Source organism: Sciurus carolinensis, chromosome 13 (assembly GCF_902686445.1).
Source record: "Sciurus carolinensis chromosome 13, mSciCar1.2, whole genome shotgun sequence".
In the NCBI taxonomy this organism is placed as follows: domain Eukaryota; kingdom Metazoa; phylum Chordata; class Mammalia; order Rodentia; family Sciuridae; genus Sciurus; species Sciurus carolinensis.
In genome coordinates, this window is record NC_062225.1 from 52,455,243 (window position 1) to 52,476,160 (window position 20,918).

At 36.0% G+C, this 20,918-nt stretch overlaps 1 protein-coding gene across 34 annotated transcripts in view; it reads left to right on the top strand.

Annotated features, from left to right (window-relative positions):
• Nrxn1 (neurexin 1) overlaps positions 1-20,918 on the top strand; it is a 1,060,789-nt gene that overhangs the window by 392,876 nt on the left and 646,995 nt on the right. For 16 of the 34 annotated variants that reach the window (XM_047521996.1, XM_047521998.1, XM_047521995.1 and 13 more), the window contains 3 exons: positions 7,225-7,526; positions 9,615-9,659; positions 10,684-10,845. In XM_047521996.1, the coding sequence (XP_047377952.1) occupies positions 7,225-7,526; positions 9,615-9,659; positions 10,684-10,845 (509 nt within the window). The remainder of the gene's footprint in view (positions 1-7,224; positions 7,527-9,614; positions 9,660-10,683; positions 10,846-20,918) is intronic. The other 18 variants (XM_047522005.1, XM_047522007.1, XM_047522014.1 and 15 more) reach the window with 2 other exon arrangements.

The window sequence follows — 20,918 nt, forward strand, 5'->3', positions numbered from 1 at the left end:
TGAAATTGTCTATAAATACAGAATACTATAAGTCTGCTGTGAATATAACTGTTTTCCTATCATTTACTTTGTTATTAAGTAACCATTAATTATCACTCAGAGAATTCAGAAGTTTTTACAGAGAATCTGTAAAGAATTGTGTTTTTCTTTGGATTGTGTTCATGATTTCCTGCAGATTGAAAGATCCAGGCATTTATTTTTCACAGATTCTGTTGTTGGGGCTTGAGCCCAGAGAATGCCATATTGTACACCTTTGAGTGCCTGTATGCAGGTTCACTGCCATGTTTGTGCATCATGTGATTTGTGTAGAATAGGCAGGTATTCAGTCTCCTGTTTGGTTGCAAGTAGTTGTGGTTATTTAAACAAATGCAAATAAGTTGCACAGTAGGGTCATGTCGTGTTTTCTTTTGGAGAAAAACATGCCAAAGTTTAAACCTGGTTTAGTTTTTGGTGGTGAATTAGAGGCCCATATCATGAAATACCTGAGAATTGAGGAATTGTCTGAGAATAGAATCAAGTCGGCAAGGGTTATATTCTGATTCTTGTCTAAGTAGTTATATGACCTTACTTTTGTCCGTTGGGCTCTCAACCTATTAAATAAATGAAGCATTGAACTAAACAGTATGGAAGTCTTTACTTTCATTTTTGATGACTTCAAGTTTATCATCAAGAATATACCCCTTCCTTGGGATTATTTCATGGAAATTTGGCCATTTGTTTTCAAATTGCTTGCCTCAGAGTCTACCTAATGTGAAATAAAACTTTGAATGGATCCTTTGTAAAGCATGATTTCTTGCTGCAAAATAGGAGTTAGCCTCATCATTTACAAAGGTTGAATCACATTTAAGGATTTCAGAAAGCTTTACAACCTTCTGTCAGTTTGAAAATCTGAGAATGACTCCCTTTAAATTAATGCTGTTTCTATAGAATAATCAACTGATAGTTTTAATTCCTAGATTGCAAAGTGTGGCAAATAAAGTCTACTTGGTAGACTTTACTTGGTAAAATTTTTTGGGAGTAAGGATTTATCCTGGCATGAGTTTCAATAGACAAACTTTTCTGTTGTTCTAAATTTATTTGATCTTTATAGTCTGAGATACCCAAGCTTATTATTTAATTTAATAATGTAAACTTCAAGTGTGTACCTTTGTTATGTCAAGGATGTTTTTGGCAAAATGTTCTTGTGTATTTTCTTCTGAAGTAGAAAAATAAATGGAGCATGTCTTTCATTCAAATGTTATTTTTTTATATTTGCTTTTTCATTTGTTGATTTTGGTTTGTTTTGTGTTGAAAACTATCTTAGAAACTCACAATTATAGTGAAGGATTACAGATCTGTGTTATTTTGTATCAGATGTGAAAAGCAAAGTAATCAAGAATAATAAGGTAGGAAAACAGCCTAACATTCATAATGTGAATGGGGACAATGGGACATCTTTCTGCCCATAGGCATTCTTGTCTTTCAAATGTAGGGTAATTTGCTTGTTGATTATTTCCTGAAGTTCAGTGAACTTGGAGACTGTGAAAATATAAAGTCAAATTAAGTGTATATACTCCATGCATAGGAAATAGGAAGGGGCCTTGTCCTGAGAAATAATTTCTAGGTGAACTTGGGGAGCGATTCAATCTCTTGATTAATTGTCCTTCCTATGAAGTAGAAATCAGTGATTTTTGGTATGAGCAGAGATCCATTTGTTCAGTCCACCATTCAAGGATTCTCTTTATCTTGGTATCAGTCCATTAATCAACAGTTATTATATCCATGCAGCCTATGTATGTTTATAAATCTTATGAGGTTAGTATGAAGAGCAAGTGAGAGTAATATGCATTAAAAAGTTTTCATCATGACAATTAAAATTATTATTATTATTATTAGTTTAGTTTTTATTTATAATCAAAGCATTAATAAAAATGGTATCTTGTATATATCATCTTATTAATCAGGAATAAAATAATCAGGTTAGTTCATTCTGTGTTCAGATTATTTAACCTTTTAATTGAAATACAGTAAACATACTAAGAAGTGCATTTATCTTAAGTACACAGGTAAATGAGTTGTTTTCACTGTGAGCATACCCAAAACAACCAAATCCAGACTTGAACATTATTAGTATTCAGAGTCCTTCTCACTCTCCTTCCTATCTACACCAAAGATAGCCATTAATTTAATTTTCAAAGGCAAAGATTAGTTTTGCTTGTTTTAAAATTTTTTTTATAAAATGGGATGAAAAGTATGTTATCTTTCATTTTAGTATATTTACTAATCATTGCTACAGTGAGATTTATTCATATTTTTGCCTGTAATTTTACATAATATATTCTTACTTCTGATTAATATTACATTGAATAACTCTGCTCTAATCTGTTTATCTTTTCTACCATGAATTATTATTTCAGTTCTGGTCAGTTTGAAGTTATTACATAGAGTGTCACTACGAACATTCTGGTATATTATTCTGAGGATCTATACATGCATTTTTGTTTATAAGCTTATGAGTGAGATTGCTCATTCATAGGGTAATCCTATATTCAGACTTAAAAGACATTGTCAGTTTCCCAAAGTGGTTCCTACTATTGTATGAGAGTTCCAGCTGCTCCCCATCATCACTCTGTATTTTTTTGTCTTTTTCGTTTTATTCGTTCTAGTGGACTGTGGTCACATTTCATTTTGATTTAATTTGTATTTCTCTGAGGACTAATTAAATTAAATATCTTTTCACATTGATATTCTTTTATTGAAGAGTGTTGCAAGTATTTTTCTACTTTTCCTATTGTCCAACTTTTCATTATTAATTTGTGTGAGTTCTTTATCTTGAATGTAAGTATTTGTTGACATATTCATTGCTATGGTTCTAATTTCTTGTTCATTTTTATTGTTTTAACACATATTAGAAATATGTAAGATATTTGAGAATTGCATTTTAAAACTGACCTAGACCTATTCATTAAGTGTTCAAATACTTTACTGTGCTCCTTGGTCCTTGCATATGATATGATGCAAATTTTAATGACAAAAATTTAAGGTAGCAAAGAACTCAAAACAATATAATCATCTTATATTGTAGAATATGGAGTGATTTTTTGTATTTTCATGTAGTATATATGTTCTTTTATGAAAGAGAACAAGGAAAATATTTCCCTACTTAGCTTCATGAATCATTTATGGCATTTTAAGATAACTGTATATTACAAAATGTAAAATTTTCCAAAACGATGTAATTGCATTTAATGCAAAAGCGAATTACCTAAATTTGTAATTAAACAACATATGTGATATATTTTCATTTTTAAAGTAACAGAAATGTAGTGTTAAAATACATCAACACTCATAAACTTCAAAGCTCATGACCTAATAAAGTGCGACTCTATTTACTGTTCTCCCCCTGGCTCTGCCATGTTATCTGTCAAAGCAATCCTTCTCTTTCGCTTTTTTTTAAATTCATTCTGAGTTACATGGACTTTTAATGATATGAGGTCTGTTGGATAAAATGCTACAGGCTTTTAACTGTACCAAACCTCTTCACTCCCCAAAACTTATTCAGTTATTTAAGTGGATTCTTTCTATCTTATATTCTTCCCTGCCTTCTTAAACAGGTAGATAATTATTATTTTCTTACTGTAACATGACACATCTTCACAAACCCATACTTTGTCATTTTTTTCTAGCTTTATGAATACCATCTGGCTTTTCCCTCTGACCTATAGGGGGTGTGGTATATCAGATAGAAACTGAATTCTAGTCCAGCTTTAATAATAGGCACATTTTATGAACTTGACACTTGTTTAAACTGGATGGGCTCCACTTTTTTAATAACATAAATTAAGGGGTTGAGTTGGAGGAGGGTCTGTAAAGCTTCCACTGGGACAGAGATCTGCTCTGAGTATTCAGTGGAAGGATAAATTATCACCAGTGTCATCTTTAGAAGAATGTTTCTCACTGTGGATGATATATGTATTTATTGATGAACCAGAATCTACTTAATCACTTATCACCAAAAAATCAGAACAATAAACATGGAGAAATGAGTGAAAAAAACTGGAGAATGTTATTTTTATTGATTATTTTCTAAAACTGAGACCCTAAGTCTTTATACTGTGTCAAATTCCCATGGGACTGCATAAGACCAGAGCAGCTGGCCAGTTTTTATCTTGTCAGCACTCTCAACAACAGAGAAGAATGAGTACCAACAGCTTTGCCAAACTTTGGAATATTTCTTTCCATTTTAATTTTCATCAGTTTTGTGACTGGCAAAATGTAATCTGTATATAATTTGCTTTTTGCCTTTCTCTGAATATTGATAGGATTGTACGTCTTTTCATTTACCCATAAGGCCACATTTGTTGATTTTTTTTCTATGAAATTACTTGACAGCTCTTTTGTCCCTTTCTCCCTTTGTCTTTTTTTATATTGATCTATGGGGGTACTTGCAAGATCCTAGATTATAATCCTTTGTTGATTAACATGAAATGAAAATATTTGCACACAACTTTTAATTTAACTTCTTACTCTCTATTGAGAAACAGATTTTCTTAATTTTGATGTGGATGAATTTATCAATACTTTAAATACTTTTTATGCCTGTTGTATAAAACCTACTAAGCATTTACATAATTGTTTTTCTAAAATATATCCTTAGCCCAGGTAAAATTGATTTTTGTCAATAAAATGATATAAAAATCCAATATCACTTTGTTCATCTGGATGATCAGATGTCTCAGCACCATTTATTGTCTAATCTATCTATCCTTTGCTCATTATCTGCAATGTCTGATTTAATATAAATTGTTTTGCATATACTTAGAAGTATATTAGTTTATCTCCTCTTAATGTATACTACAAATTATCATAATTTTATTCTAAATGTCTATTCTTACACAGTCAACTTGCTTCATCCTTCTCTGGCATATCTTAGTTATTTTGGGCTCTTTGTTTTACCTGTATATAGAATCAACATTTCACATTAACTTTAAAAATTCACTGAGATTTTCATTGGAATTTTATTGAATCTATAGTTCTACTTATATATATGAAAACATTGATTGTCCCCATTATATAGAACCCTGCAGTCTTTCTAAAATATCTTATTAAGCCAAGTGATTTTTGTAGGTTATGGTCTTTCAGTTTATACAGCCATATTTGCTAATACAATGCTATTTTATCTGTTCATATATTTTCTTGTCTTTCTGTATTAACTGCAGTTTCAAATATGGTATTAGAAAGAAATTTTGATAGTGGGAATCCTTGTCTGTTTCTGATCTTAAAGAGTAGATTCTGGATTTCACAAGAATGGCTTATGTTCTTTGTTTTAGATCATTTATCACACTTTTCACTTTAGATAGACAAGGGAAAAGACATCTGCCATCAGCTTTACCAGATGCTTGTGCTGACATCTCATTTTATCTTCATACCAATCCCAAAAGCTCAATATCACTCACCATTTTCAGAAAGTGGAATTTGGGAAGATGCAAAATTGCCCCTAGTCACAACAGGTGGCCAACTTGCAATCTAAAGTCATATTTGGGGCCAAATTCCCCCCTAGTATTACAGTAATATTTAGTTGTGCCTAATAGTGATCATATTGAACTGACCAAGGACGCAGACACCTGTACTATAAACATTCTGACACAGGAATGAGGTTAGCTATGTCCATTCTTTAGCCCTAAAAATCAGTACTGGCCTTCAACACTGCAGTATGCACATCCTGTACTTTGAATGAATGAATGGGAGGGACCCACTGGTATGAATTGGGTTGTCTTTCCTATGACTCTTACTCAGAACATTGCATGTTGAACCTGACTGCCAGTCTTCATTAATTATTTACCAATAGTCAGTGACTATTGTAACAGGGCTCAATCTTTTGTGAAATCCCTAGTGCTTACGACCCGTCTTAGTGCCATGGTTTGGCTATCTATGGCCACAATGACTATTTCTTCATTCAGGAAGTCAGGTCATCTGGCACTGAGGAGTGGAAACCTGGATTTGATCTCGGATTCCAAAACATTTGTTACCAAGTGAAAATAGTCCTGGACTGGGGATATAGCTCAGTCGGTAGAGTGCTTGCCTCTCATGCATAAGGCCCTGGGTTCAATCCCCAGCACTTAAATAAATAAATAAATAAATAGTCCTAAAGTAAAAACCTGTTGCCAGGGGAAGAGTGAAATGCCTCTTGCTGTCATGCTCACTCAAAACCCCCAGTGAGCATGACAGAAAAGCTATATTACCAGTGGAATAATTTCTCCCATATCACTTGTAATTCTGTTTATAGTTTACTGCAAGCTGATTTCCAACCATACTGTCTCATTTTTCTTGGCACACTATCGTCATTGCCTAGCAAGTCAAAGGAGCTTTTGGCTTGCATTCTTCCTTTGGTTAAACTCACTTCATCAGTGAGAAGACTGCTCTTTCCAAAGAACAATATTTCTGTTTGATCTGAGTAGTATCTTGTGGGATCCACATTGTTAGTCCTAAATATAGTGAAGACCGAGATACATACAAGACGTGAAGACTTCTTTTACAGGCTGTCCCATGGCAATGTGCTAGAATTCTTACTAGTCTCATAAAAACCAGCCTTACCATCTGCTTGATGATACCAGGGAATGAATTAACAATTCAGCTGATTCCATTAGACTTTCGGTCGCTGTTCCCTCCATCCAGGGGAGGGGAAGTATACTCTACAGGAGAGATCTATTTACCCCCAGATCAAATCATATTTTTTCCTTTCCCTTACTATATAATTTGTTATGGCCTCATAGTGGTAGAAATATGTGGCCCTTCAGTGAAAAATATCTTTGAATATAAATGTCTCACTGAAAATTAAAATAACTCCTCAGCTGGATGGAGAGAATGTGGCAAACATGTTGGGATCCATTGATGTCAGCAGAGTGGAACCATCCAATATGCACTTATGGTACCTGATTCATGCCCTGGAGAGATCACAGAGCTACTTTCTCTGATCAGAGCTCTTGCAGTGATACTTAAAAATTAATTAAATTTTCAAGAATGTTAGTTTTAGCTATTGTAGTTGATGGCCCAATAGCTGAGGAGGTTTATTAAAAATATACTGCCACCTACAGCACTATGACTCTTTGACAGGGCTCTTGTCATGAATATTAATTAGGCAAAGAGTTCATTTGGGGTCTGGATTAGTCATTGTTTTTGTTAAGATCTGCTGATCCGCATAGTATGTGTCTTTACTTATGCATCTATCTATCTGTTTTTCTCTAGGAAAAGAAGAATATATTGCCACTTTCAAGGGATCTGAATACTTCTGCTACGACTTGTCTCAAAACCCCATTCAAAGCAGCAGTGATGAAATAACTCTGTCCTTTAAAACTCTTCAGAGGAATGGACTGATGCTTCACACCGGGAAATCAGCCGATTATGTCAATCTTGCCCTGAAAAATGGAGCTGTCTCTCTGGTCATTAATTTGGGATCAGGGGCCTTTGAAGCACTAGTGGAGCCCGTGAATGGAAAGTTTAATGATAATGCCTGGCATGATGTGAAAGTCACCAGGAATCTGCGTCAGGTAACAGCGCAGTGGATAAGAGAGTAACTGGCTTTGTTTCTCGCTACAGCTGTGTGTGTGGTACTTGAAAACCCTAACAACATAAGTCAGGGCTCCACAGAGTCGCTTAAAAATTAGCTTTTTCTCCTGAGATGAATCTTCCTGCCATACTTGAGCAGGGGCATATCTAGAAAGTTCTGGGGGCCCAAAGGCTATTTTGATACAGGTGACATATGACCATTTCCCAGAGGGCTGCAAGGATATCCCTGCGACCTGCCCTTCCTGTGATGTGTGTGATTTTGTTGTGTTTAATTTTTTTTTTTAATTTTTTTTGTTTGTTTGATTTTAAATTATAGTTTTCATAGTGATCATTTGGAAGCATGCACATTGGGGTCATTAAATCACAGTTCCTTTTTTGTAGTAAAAACAAAAACAAAACAAAACAGTGTTTGTAACTTGGGATTGTATCAATCCCTACTCCCTCCTCACTCCCACCCCAAAATGGGAATAAGAAAAGTCCCTGAGGGGAAAAATGACTTTTGGGGTTTATATATCTTCTGAAGGTTGTTTATGAAGATATTTTTATTTTTAGCACAGATATTTAAGTTACACTCCAGATGATTCTGAAGAGACCAGTTCATCTTCTAGGTGCCCATTTCTATTTGATTATATTTTTAAAGATTCTTGCAAAAGGCTGTATACCAGGACAATATCATTTCTTTGCTAAATTTATGGGTCTACATATACTGTATGTTTTTAACTGAGATATATTCTTACAGTATATATACACAGATGAAAGAAAATAGATTATTCATATACTGATTATTATAAGTTTTGGTTACTATTTGAAATTTTATGATATTACAATGTATCATTTTGTTAAGTGTTGACAGTGACTAATTTTTTTTTTGCGGTACATGCTGATCTCAGACTAATATCCCTAACATATTTGTCATTTCTCTAAACAGTTGCAGAATGACCGGAATGTCTCTGGTTTTCCTTTACTAAAACAGCCCTCTCTTTCTGAGCTGTTAACTATCTAACCTTTTCTTTCCTGCTTCTGAAAGGCTTAAGCTCTGAGCTAGAGAAGCAAAAGGGAGCTTTAGGAGTGGAGGTTTAGTCTAGTTAAGGCAGACAAGTAACACTGAAAAGTTTCTTGAGAGCCCCAAACACCTTTGATGCCTGTTGACATGGGAGGGGCTCTGCATGCTTCACAACTGCCTTGGGAGATGGTGGCCCACCATCAGGGTAGCTGCAAAACACAGGTTTCCTGTAAGTCTGTCTCTTTGGTTTTCCTTTTTTATTTTTTTCTCTCAGATACTCACCAAGAGACCGGAGGCTCATTTCAGAGAAGCACAGAAGGAAGGGTGGGTCTTGAGGAGCCCACTTTCTAGATTTGCCTTTGCTCAGGTTAAAAAACTAAACTGCGAATTGATAGCTCAAAGGAAATAGTAGTTACAGAGCCGGGGTGCATGTGTGGCAGGACAGATTAAAAACAAATCCATTCTACTCATTCTATGTGTCAGGATCTTTGCTTTGTTTCATTGCAGTAAACTGTGACCCTAAAGTCCATCAATATGACCGAAGGAAGTTTTGGAGTTGAGGAGGAGTTCCTTGTATGCTGTAAAATTGAGTAGTAGGGCAATGCCAACTGATTCCTACTAATTTGCTGGGCCGGGGTGGGCCAGGGTGGGGGAGGGATTAATTACGGGCCTAGGGCGGCAGTGGTCAGTGGATGAGCTTCAGGCTTTTGAATCCCTTTTAGACTTCTACAATGTCTCTCAGATGTACTCAGGAAGACAAAGGGAACATTGCTGTGTCTGTTTCTGTCTAGTAGCCAGATTTGAACAATAATGGCAGGAAAAAGTATTACCTCTGTGGGAGGCCTATTTGTTAGTCTGCTTTTTTCTTGTAAAATTTTTTTGCCCTTTTTCTATGTTACTAACATGCTTAATAACTAACATGTCATTCATGGAATGTTTCATTCTACTAACCGTTACCTGAATCAAAAAAATGTACTAACATGGTAGAGACCATCATATTTTTTAAGTAACGATCGTTATTCTGTTCACAGTTTTTAATTTCCTTTCTCCCCCCTTCTCCACAAAGCACTCAGGCATTGGACACGCTATGGTAAACAAACTACATTGTTCGGTAGATATCATTCTAATTGTTTCTTATTTTGGGTTTGCCGTGTGTTTTCTTTCTTTCTTTAACTGTAGACATCATTAACAAAAGAGGAACTGCGGTTGGTACTCTTCTGCTTACTTTGACCTCCTTCTTTTCATCCGTTGTTGACTTTCTTATTTTTTACCTGTTCCCGTCAACTTCTGTTTTCCAACTCACCTGTAGGGGCATCGTTAACGTTTCGAACGTTTTGCATCCAGCTGTGGTTAACACGGGATAAGACAAAATGGTGGCTGGCCCGAGTGACCGCAGGCTCAGCCAGTCTCTAACCATTCATGATGCATGGCATGGAAACTTGATTTGGGAATGTTGGAGATGCCACACCCACTCATCTTTACGTCATCACAAAGCAGTTGTTGTTTACTTTGGTTCTCCCGGTTTTCTTTCCTTTCCTTTCTGAACTGTACTGTACCTCCTGCATGTGCACATCAGCGTGTGCTGCTTCTACTGGTTGTTTTGCCTCCCTTCCCCCTTTGGCATGGACTTAGGCACTTGCATGCTGAACAGTTGCTGCTCAATAGTGCAAATAGTGACGTTGCTGGAAATAGCTTGCGCCTTTTATGTTAACAAGGTGCACGTTGTGATTAGTTAATAATAGACGACTAAACTTTACTAATATGTACACCAGCAAAACTAACCTAGGAAGCATTTTACTAACACCATTTTTGTGTCTGCTAAATAACTTTTAAGTTGCAGTAGGGATGATGCTGACACGAGTTCAATAATCAGTTAACTCTCTAACTAGCTTAGATCTCTTAGGGCTAGTTGAATAGAATCCAAGAATAAACCTCAAACAGACATGAAAATGGGTTCCGCCATAGGTCTAAAACTAAAAACCAAACAGAAAAAAAAAAAAAAAAAGCAAAAAAGCAAAACAAACAAACAAAAATAAATAAATAAAGACAAAACAAAACACAAAACAGGCATATCCCAGGATTACAGTATCTAGGTCTGAGTATAGCGTGTCCTTTCCCTGTGCTTTGTTATCTAGGTGACAATATCTGTGGATGGGATTCTTACCACAACGGGCTACACGCAAGAAGATTATACCATGCTGGGGTCTGATGACTTTTTCTATGTTGGAGGCAGTCCCAGCACAGCCGACCTCCCAGGGTCACCAGTCAGTAACAACTTTATGGGCTGTCTCAAAGAGGTAAATATCGCTGTCACCAGTATCATTCCTAATTCATGATCTCATCATTTCAGATCCGGACTGAAAACACCTTTGCTGAAGACGTGATGTTCCCAGAGTCAAAGGGACTCTGGGACAATTCCATCATCTGTTGTTTATGTAGGGTTGGGGGGAGGGGCAGCATGAAGAGCATTATGAAGGCATTAACTTCCTCTTCTGTACTAGCCTGTAAGTAATTCAGAGTGGAGATTTGCCTGGGCAAGACTATATTAGCTATCAAAGAAAATGAAATTTAAAAAAGGCATGGAGTCTAAATTCCACTGAATGACTTAATTGCTTATTTCTAGAAATGCCGTAGGTGTTATGTGTATGCTGGTGACTTGCTGGAGAGTTAGAGGAAAAAGGAAGAAAAAAAACAGACTAAAAGAGAAAGCAAGAGTACATAAACTAAACCAAAACAAACAAAACAAAAACTGTATAATGAAATGCTTTTGTCCTTCATTTTAAATATGTTCCAAAGGGAGTAAAACTGGGTCATTTGTGATCTGGCCAGTTTATCTGATATTTACCTGAGAAAAGTAAAAAAGATGAAAGATAATCTCATTCCTCATTCTCTGCTGTCATTGTCCTCTGTAATGTTTTATAGGATTGGAATTTGTTGGGATCTGGGGAGAAAAAGAAAATCAGAAGGACCTTGAATTTTAAATTGTATGAATATTTTCATATTAAAAGCTACCTTTATTTTTCCCATTCATTCATAGCCCAACTTCTTCTGGCTCCTCAAACCAGAAGTTCTTCCTACATTTTATGACTGTAATTTAAAGGTATAGATTTTGAGATCTAATTATTTAGCCATAGGTGCTATTGACAAATAAAGACATAGTTTGGCTGATTCTACAGAAAATATTTTAATCCTATAAGCTTGACTCAAGTAACCATCAGTGAAAAGCAGTCACTGCTGGGTAACCTTTCCCATCTTCCTTGTATGTGTGTACACTGTGTCATTGCCCAGTATGTGTGTGTAGATAGAACAGTCCCATAGGAGACTCAAAAATTCTAGAGTCATAGTAAACACAAGGAGACATATTTCAGAAAGGCTGGATCTACCCATACCCTGGGATGGAGGTGGCTGATTGACTCTCGGGGAGTAAACTTTACTCTTTACAGATATGTAATATGACCAAGGCATTTGTGGAGCTCTATAAGTAATAATAAACTATTTAAAATAATTACTATTATCATTATGAGCAAAACAGTACATTTCAGTATTCTTACTTTGTGCTTTGTGCTTTCCTAAGAACTTTCCAGGAACTTTTACATTAATGGGTAGTGATTTTATTATCTGAATTTTTAGATAAAGAAATAGAGGTTTGGAGCAGGTGAGTTCCTTGAGGAAAGCCCCACAGCTGATAAGTATGAAAGACTGGAGTACCAGGCAAGGAAGTTCAATTTCAGAGCCCTTTGTGCTCTGAACTGCAATAACATACCAGGTTCTATCAGATATTGTTCGGGGTCATTGCCATGCAAGATTGTACACACCCTCAAGTTTACTATAAAAGAAAATAGATTTTAGAAATCTAATAGACTATGAGGCATGAGGTATGAAATTGTATGATAGTTATACTTACTTCAGTGAAAGAGAGTGTGAGAGGAAATGAGATTTGTAGCAAATCAGGGAGACACGTGAAAGAGAATGTGAGTCTGTCTGGGAGAATGCTAAGATTTGGGTGGTCAGGAAATGTATTTCAGGTTAGGAAGAAACATGGTGAAAACATAATTAGACTTTACAAGAACATTTGAAGACCCTTTTCTGGTGATGAGAAGTGGTGGGCAGTACCATACTCCAAAACACCCATATCATACATGTTCTCCACTGTCATTGTGATCTTCCTAGTGACTTTTAGTTGGCAGCTCCTGACTCCATTGAAGGAGGAGTCTCCATGTTCTTCCTGCTGTGGATTTTGGATTCATATCTGTCCTCTTTATGGAATGGACTTTTCCCACTCTGTCCTTTCCATAGCCTAGGGTAGGCTTACCACAAATACTGCTGGATTTTTTTTTCACTTATGGAATCTCTTTCACTTTATCTCCTCTTGACATAGTAGAAGGTGGGAAGATACAGACATATCCAGCCTGTGTATCAAAACATATTTTAGTTGTAGGACTTTGTGATAGTTCAGAGTTTCCTTCCATGTCTGAACTGCTGTTTAGAATGCCCTGCTCTACCGGTTTCTGTGATGAAAGAGTGACAAACTGCCACAGATTTTGAATTAAATTAACTTATTTCATATAGGTCAGCTCTGTAGTTATTGAAAAGATTGAAATATAGCAACGTTCATTCATGCAGAATCTCTTAACAGTTAGCCTTTGTAAATTGTCCTAAACTCTGGCTTACATTTCCCAGCACACGACCTGCATGATTTCTTAATTATAGCTTCATTTATTGGCTCATTATATTTTTATTTTCAATCTAGTATGTTATCTCTCTTAGACTAACCAGTCCTGGGAGAGAATCTAAGGACAACTTATTTGAAGTCATGGAAGAAATTTCGGAATGTTGGGATAGAAGGAATCCTGGAAATTGTTCTCCAAACTCAATCACCCTAATTTAGAAGTTGGGAAACAGGCTTAGAGGAGTCACTTGACCAAAAGTTATGAAAGGGTAAAGCAGGACTACAATACAGAATCCTAATAAATGAAAAACAGTGTTTGAGGAGCTGAGTGTTTCATTGTAAACAGTGACACTCACAATATAAAAAGAGAGATGTCCTGCAGGCCTTACTCTTTCACATCTTCATTCGTTAAAGATTAAAGTGAAAAAGGAAATTGCTTAACATATTTAAACAACCTGTGGTTTGGTTTTCATTGGGAGCACCTTAGCCACTTGGTTCTTCCCCTTCCATGGCATTTTTTACTGTTTTGCACTTAGGGGACTTGACCCTCAGTAGGAAAATTACTTTTTAAAAAGTGATTATCGAATTCCAAAATACAGTGAGTTAAAAACAATTTGATAAAACCCAACCCGAACTTCATAGACTATTCTGTTTAAAATGAGGAGAAACCTTGAATGGCCAGAAATTTCAAATGAATCAAAATAAGTTTTTTAAAATTATATTTTCATCATAAGTAAATTGAAAAATCTTTGGGTAAATATTTGAGCTCACTGAAAATTAGTTTCACAAAAAAAGAAAATTAAGAAAAGTTAAAGGATCTGGGCATGGTGGCACATACCTGTAATCCCAGCAGCTTGGCAGGCTGAGCCAGGAGGATTTCAAGTTCAAAGCCAACCTCAGCAATTCAGTGAGGCCGTGAGCAACTTAGCAAGACCCTGACTCAAAAATTGGGGATGTGGTTTGGTGGTTGAGCACCCCTGGGTTCAATCCCAGGTACCAAGAAAGAAAAAGAAAAGTTAAAGGAAAATTGTAATAATGAATAACCCTAAATATATCTATTTAATTCCTAGAGGATAATAGGTCACTAATAGATTAGTTTTAAATCTGAGTTTTACAAAAGCAGCATTAAGCATGTTTTGGGAGAAACATTTATTCATATCCTTTTCATTTTTTATAATTGAATAAAAACTAAAATATTTTGCTTAATAATTATTAATTATCTTAAATTTAATTTTTCTGACAAAGAGTTTATTCATAAATGCTACCATAGGAAAGGAAGTAAGAACCTTAACAGGAGAAAGCACAGCATCTGAATCAAATGCTTGGGATCCATCAACAGACACCTGCAGCCCTGCCTGTTTACCTTAGACCATTTGAGAAGTATCCTCTATAAAGTGTCAGAGTTAATTCCTGAAATGCTCTTAGAGATTATTTTTTAATTTTCAAAGAGAGAGAGGGAACTCTTACTAATATGTTTTTAGCCCAGTATTTTGACCATGAGGGCTTCTGTATTAAATGATCTATCAGCAAGTGCCATGCTTCTGTCTCATTAGAAACTACTCATGCTGACCAGTGCAATGGTGCACACCTATAATCCCAGCAGTTCTGGAGGCTAAAGCAGAAGGATGGCAAGTTCAAGGACAGCATCAGCCACTTAGTGAGACCTTGTCTCAAAATAAAAAATAAAAATGGCTGGGGATGTGGTACAATGATAGAGTACCCCTGGGTTCCATCTCACAAAGAGAGAGGGAGAGGGAAAGGGAGAAAGAGAAAGAAAGGAAGAGAAAAAGAAAGAAAGACCATTCCTGCTATTGTGTATTTCTTAGTCGCCTTGCACCTCCAAAATGCCAGAATGTTTTGCAACACCTGTTTCCCTCTTACAGGGTGGACACTATTTATCATAGTTTGTTGGTGATAAAAGGAAACCAGAGAAGTAGGAAAGTGTTGTGTATTTGATAAAACACCTTAGACTCCTTCATTTGAAGTTTCGTTTAAGGCATACTGTACCTGCTGGAGGTTTTGCAACCAGTTGTTTAACAGAGACACTGCCTGTGTGAGGTAATTTTAAATGCTGCCCCTAAAAATTGCTCAGAATTAGCCTAGGGGAGGATTGTAGAGGACGAAAAAAATGAGTGAAATGCTAGAGGGAATTAAATCCCTCCTGAAAGTTTCATCAACTTAATTAGGTCAGCTCAGCCTTTAATTACACTTAGAGAGTTTTATCACTAAAAATCTGTAAGCTGCTATGAGGTAGATGAGGTTCAGAAAATATCCAATCTTATGTAAGCATTGTGCCTCACTGGCAGGGGAGAAATGTTTGATTCCTAAATGTAATCAGGATAGTCCCTGCTGCCATTAACAGTGGTTATACCCTAATTTCCATCAATACTGGGAAAAGGGGCAAGGTTTCATTAGTGAAAATCCTTATCTTTCTTCTTTTGGGCAACAAAGAACTTAAGAAAATTATGAAGGATTCTTAATTTATCACCTTTTATGGTAAACCCAGCTCATCAAATTTGGGGTTTTCAGGTTTCCTTTTGTGTTTATTTGCCTCTTTGCTCAGAGAGAAATAGGATAACTGCCTTTTGCATGTAAGAAGAAAAAATTTGTTGCCGAATTTGTGATGTAGGTTATCTGCCCAATTTTGAAATATAGGGCTGTGTGACTTACTGGAGAAATTGGCCTTGCAGGAACTTGGAGGATAAGAAAGTCTTAGGTGATATCTGTGAGTCACTTTACTCGTGAGAAAAGAGGCTTTCTTGATTGGCAGAGACCTCATTTGCACTTCCAAGTCAGTATTGAACAATACATTCTCAGGTTTTCATTTCTTCTAGATCCCTTGTTGAGGTTCCTGACTTTCTGCCTTTTCTCTATTATTCTTTTGTCACAGTCTATATATTGGTTGGTAGAATTTTACGATTCATTTATATTTACCTTCCCAGGTGTTTCAATTACTCCTTAGTGAAGAGAGTTACTTTCTGGTCCCCTCATCTGCTTTATCCTAAACATTTTCTATATAGATTCACATATTTTTACTTGAGATATTATTATATGATTACAGACAATACTGCCTTTATTCTGTGTGGTAATATGTCCTCCTTTGAACCAGTTGAATGAATCATTTGAAGACAGGTTTTGCAAATGTACAACAAGGTTAATAGCCTATAAGAAAATTCAAAGGAATTCCCATAACATAAGGACTCCTGCATTGGGCTGACTGACACAAATTGTTCAATCTTTGATCAACTGACTGACATTGTGGCTATAAGCTACCTTCATAGTACAAGGTTCCATGCTGGGTCAGATATTCACCATGTCATTTCATTGTTTCAGCTGGAGTGAACTAACTCATAGAACAGTCATCTTCTTACCAATAACCGTAGTATATATTTAGGCTAAGTTCTCTGACTGCTTCATTGATCCAGAAGTTAATGACAATTCTCTAGCTACTTTGGGCTGCTTTCCTGGAACTAGGGTCTTAGTTTACTGACCCAGAGAGTCTGCTTCAGCCCAGCTGGAAAGTAGGCAAATAGGCTCACTGTTTTTTCACAGAAGTTCAGGTCTAGAAGGAAAAGAAATTTTCTCTACTCAATTTAAAACATGGGTGGTGGTAATTTTGCTTTTACAACTTTAACATGGTTTGAGGATGATCTTTGTGGTAAAGCCAAAGAATTAGACAAATTCTAATGTGGTATTAACCTGATTTATTACAGACCTGATTGACATTTTTCCAGAACTTGAAAATAGTGAACTGTATTTCAGCTCTTCTGCTGTAATAAAATGTCAACACTAAAATGCAGGTGGGGACCAATTACAATTGCCTCCTTTAATTTGCAGGATAGTAGAGAATAGAAATCCCTTTTTCCCATTACATCTTCCTAGGAATCCACATGAGGTAATAATAACTCTATTGTACAAATGAGGGCTCTGAGACCTCAGCAGAGCACATGACTGTGAGTGGTGGAGTTAGTCTCTGACCTTAATTCTGCACCCATTTGTTGACTACTGCTAGTTGAGCACATTCCCTGAATCAGACCTTCCAAACTAATCCCAGTAGTATACCCTCTACAGTACCTAACTGTGCCTGTGATTGCACTGGGCACTGTGATTACAAATGGACACTGGAATTCAGAGCTCTCCCTGGAAGGATAAGGGGTTTAGCATATTCCAGAGTAATCATATATTAAGCATTTTTAAATTTCTCAAATGATATTCATAACATCCAGTAAGATACCTGATAGGCCTGTGCCCAGGGGTATGAGGAACACCATACAATGATAATTTATTTTTGAAAAATAAATTAATGAAACCGCATGAAGTAATTTGATATTTAAAATTTCAAACATATCAGCCAATTATGAAAGAACAAAGTATATTTGGTGGGTTTCTGGTATTTTATCTTTAGTATTTTATTTTGCCAGTGTTGCACTGATGTAGCCAAAATACCCAACAAGAACAACTTAGAGGAGGAAGTTTATTTTGGCTCACATTTGAAAGGTTCTATCCATGGTTGGCCGACTCCATTGTTCTTGACCCAAGATGAGGCAGCACATCATGGCAGAAGGATGTGGGAGAAGAATGTAGCTCAGCTCATGACAGCCAGTAATCAGAGAGAACTGTTCTCACCAGAGACAGAATATAAAACCCAGAGGACCACCTCTAGTGACATACTTCCACCAGCCATATTCTTCTTGTCTACAGTAACCACCTAGGTAATCCATTCAAGTGAATTAAACTACCAATTAGGTTGCAACTCATAATCTAATCATTTCACTTCTGAACATTCTTGCACTGTCTCACACGAGCTTCTGTGGGACACCTCATATCCAAACCATTACATGTTGCTGCTCTTATTAAATCACATAAAGGGAGGTACCATCATTTTTCAGTGTATTTCATTCTGAGCATGACAGTGTTATACACTAATACCATCCCTATCTGACAAACGAAGACAAGGAAACAGAAGTTAGGTAACTAGGGGAAAACAATTACTAAATAAGAAACCTGAGATTCAGACGCAAGTAATCCAACCACAGAAAATTTGCCCTTAACTGCTACTCTATGTTGCTCCCATATCATAGTGTAATCTCACTTTTTTCCCATATTCTCAGTCTTTTTGTAAAGTGAGATGGAATGAACTTCATAGGAATCCTGAAGGGGGAAAAAAAAAAGACAAAATGCATCCTAGATTGCTGGGATGTTGGAGAAGGGGGAGATCTAAGGGTACAATGTAGGAGCAGGAAGTATTTCTTAGGTGCTGAGTTATGCATGAGCGCTCAGTGGAATTTTCTCCCCACAGGTCTCATTGGTCCTTAACTGTTACCTCTGTGAGCCTAATCCCTACTTTGGCAGCCTGCACAACCTTTCTCCTCTAAGGGCATAAATAAGATAACAAGGTCTGCCATACTTTTCTATACTGTGTATCCAACCTCACAAATAGAAATGCACATAAAACACATTTGGAAGTATTTTCTGGATTTCTGTAAAGTATTGGCTTCATATGTTGCAAAGAATAAGTTCACTTCTGTGCATTGTAGCCTTGGGGGCAAAAGAAATAAGCAACTGGGGCAGAAACCAGGCATCTTGCCATCGACACTCCTCTTCGAGATTGGGTTCAGGGAGTCCCATCTGTTCAGGTCCCCAAGGAACTGGAACTCAGCTCTTCAGTCCACAAAGCATCTGGTGAGTTCTTGCTTGGATTTTAACTTTTTAAACATAGCCATCTCCCTTCCAGGGGACCCACAGATTTTTATTTCCCATCATTTTCAGCAGATGCCCCATAGCCTGGAACTGTATCAGCAGTTGGCATAATGAATTGTAATTGTAGTGCTTTCAAATATCAAGCTAGCATAACATGGTCTGGTAGGGGGTTTGATGACATTTTAATTCTGAGGACTTGATACATTTTATAGAATATGACATTTTTCAGTCCAGCAGAAAGCAATAATGAACAATGTCTAAAACTGAACATTTGCTCTTAATTTCAACACCCCTTGGAGTGTCTTGTTTGAATTGCCCCATTTGCTTATGCATTAACTCTTGCATGTATGCATTCAGTTAATCAATATTAATCAATGCCTCGTATGTGCCAGATTCTGTGATAGAGTCTGGGGACACATAGATAAATAAGATAATGCACTCAGGAATCTGAATGGAGAACCAAAGAGAAACAAAATTACAATACAGTCTCTGTAAGTGAGATATGAAAAATTGGACTGGAAATACAGAAGTGTGATTAACTCTGCCAAGGAAGTCAATACAAATTTCAAAGAGAAGGTGACAAAGTAATTCAAGTTACCGTCTTTGCTCAGCTTTATAGTGGGCATGATGCTATATGGAACTGAAGCACAATAAATTAGTTCCATTCTCAGAGTTGAAAAATAATGGAAAAAAATAAAATGACATGAAGAAAAAGTAAATGTCCAAGGAAATACAATTTTGTTACTTTACCAAGTTCAAGTCATATTAAGAAAAAAATCTGAAATTCATTCAAAATGAATATTTTGCATTTCTTCTTAATTTCTATTATGAGATGATATACCTGGGGCTTTAGCTCTTTAGATCAAAGTACTTATATTTAGAAGAAAATTAAAAATTATTTTTGTGTATGGTATTTTTTTCAGAAAAATCATCACTAATGAAAAACATTTAAAACAAATTAATTTCTTCAAAATGAAAACAATTATTCAGAAGATGTGATTTTGAATAGTAGGAAAATTAGATTTTTATCTTTGTTGGGTAAATATTCAAGCACAGAAGAATTGGTGACTCTGGATGCTCAGTTAGTTGCACATGTATTACATGACCATGCACTCTGTACCAGGCTCTTTGTGAGGTACAGGGGATATCAGAGGACTACTTTGCAGAAGATGATCTAATCAAGGTCACCTTAAGTTGTCCATTAAATATATAAATATTTTTCTGAGCCTAAATTTCTAAATTTGAATAAAATGAAAAAAAGAAATAGCTTGCTATTCTTTTGAATGAAAAAAAAAAAAAAAAGAATAGCTTGCTATATAGAACTCGTTGCATTCAATTAATTAAGGTAGCTGGTTTAAAATCAGACAAACCGTGACTTCTAGACTTGGTAACTTGGTGTGACCTGAGACAAGATATTGAATGTTCCAGAACTTTAGTTTTTTCCTATCTAAAGGAGTGAGTCTATGTAACTGAAGCACTTGAAGTGTGCTCATATGTTGTAATATCTCAGTAGAGCATTAGCTATATTAGTAATTAATAATATGGTGAATATTAGCTATAATTATTTTGTAGGTAAGGCCTGCACATGGACATGTGACCTAGGCAGTCACACAGGACCCCACACAAAGAAGAGCTCCGTTCATGATTTAATATCTTTCAATTGCCATCTTGAAATTCTTAACAAATTTTTTGAAGGTGCTGGGGTCTGTGTTCTACCACTGAACTACACACCCCCAGGACTTAATAACTTTCCAACAAGGTTTTCATTTTCATTTTGCGCTGACCTTTACAAATATGAGGATTGTCATGATTGCAGATGAATTTATGATATTTTTATATATTATCTCATTTTAAAAGTTTTCCATTTAACCTTTATTAGGAAGTGAAATTAAGTTAGAGATCCCAAGTTATTTCTTACATATCAAGGCCACATAACTAATGTGTAAAAGGAGCATAGAAGAAAATCTCTATTGATTCTATGTCCAGTGTGCTTTCTTTTTA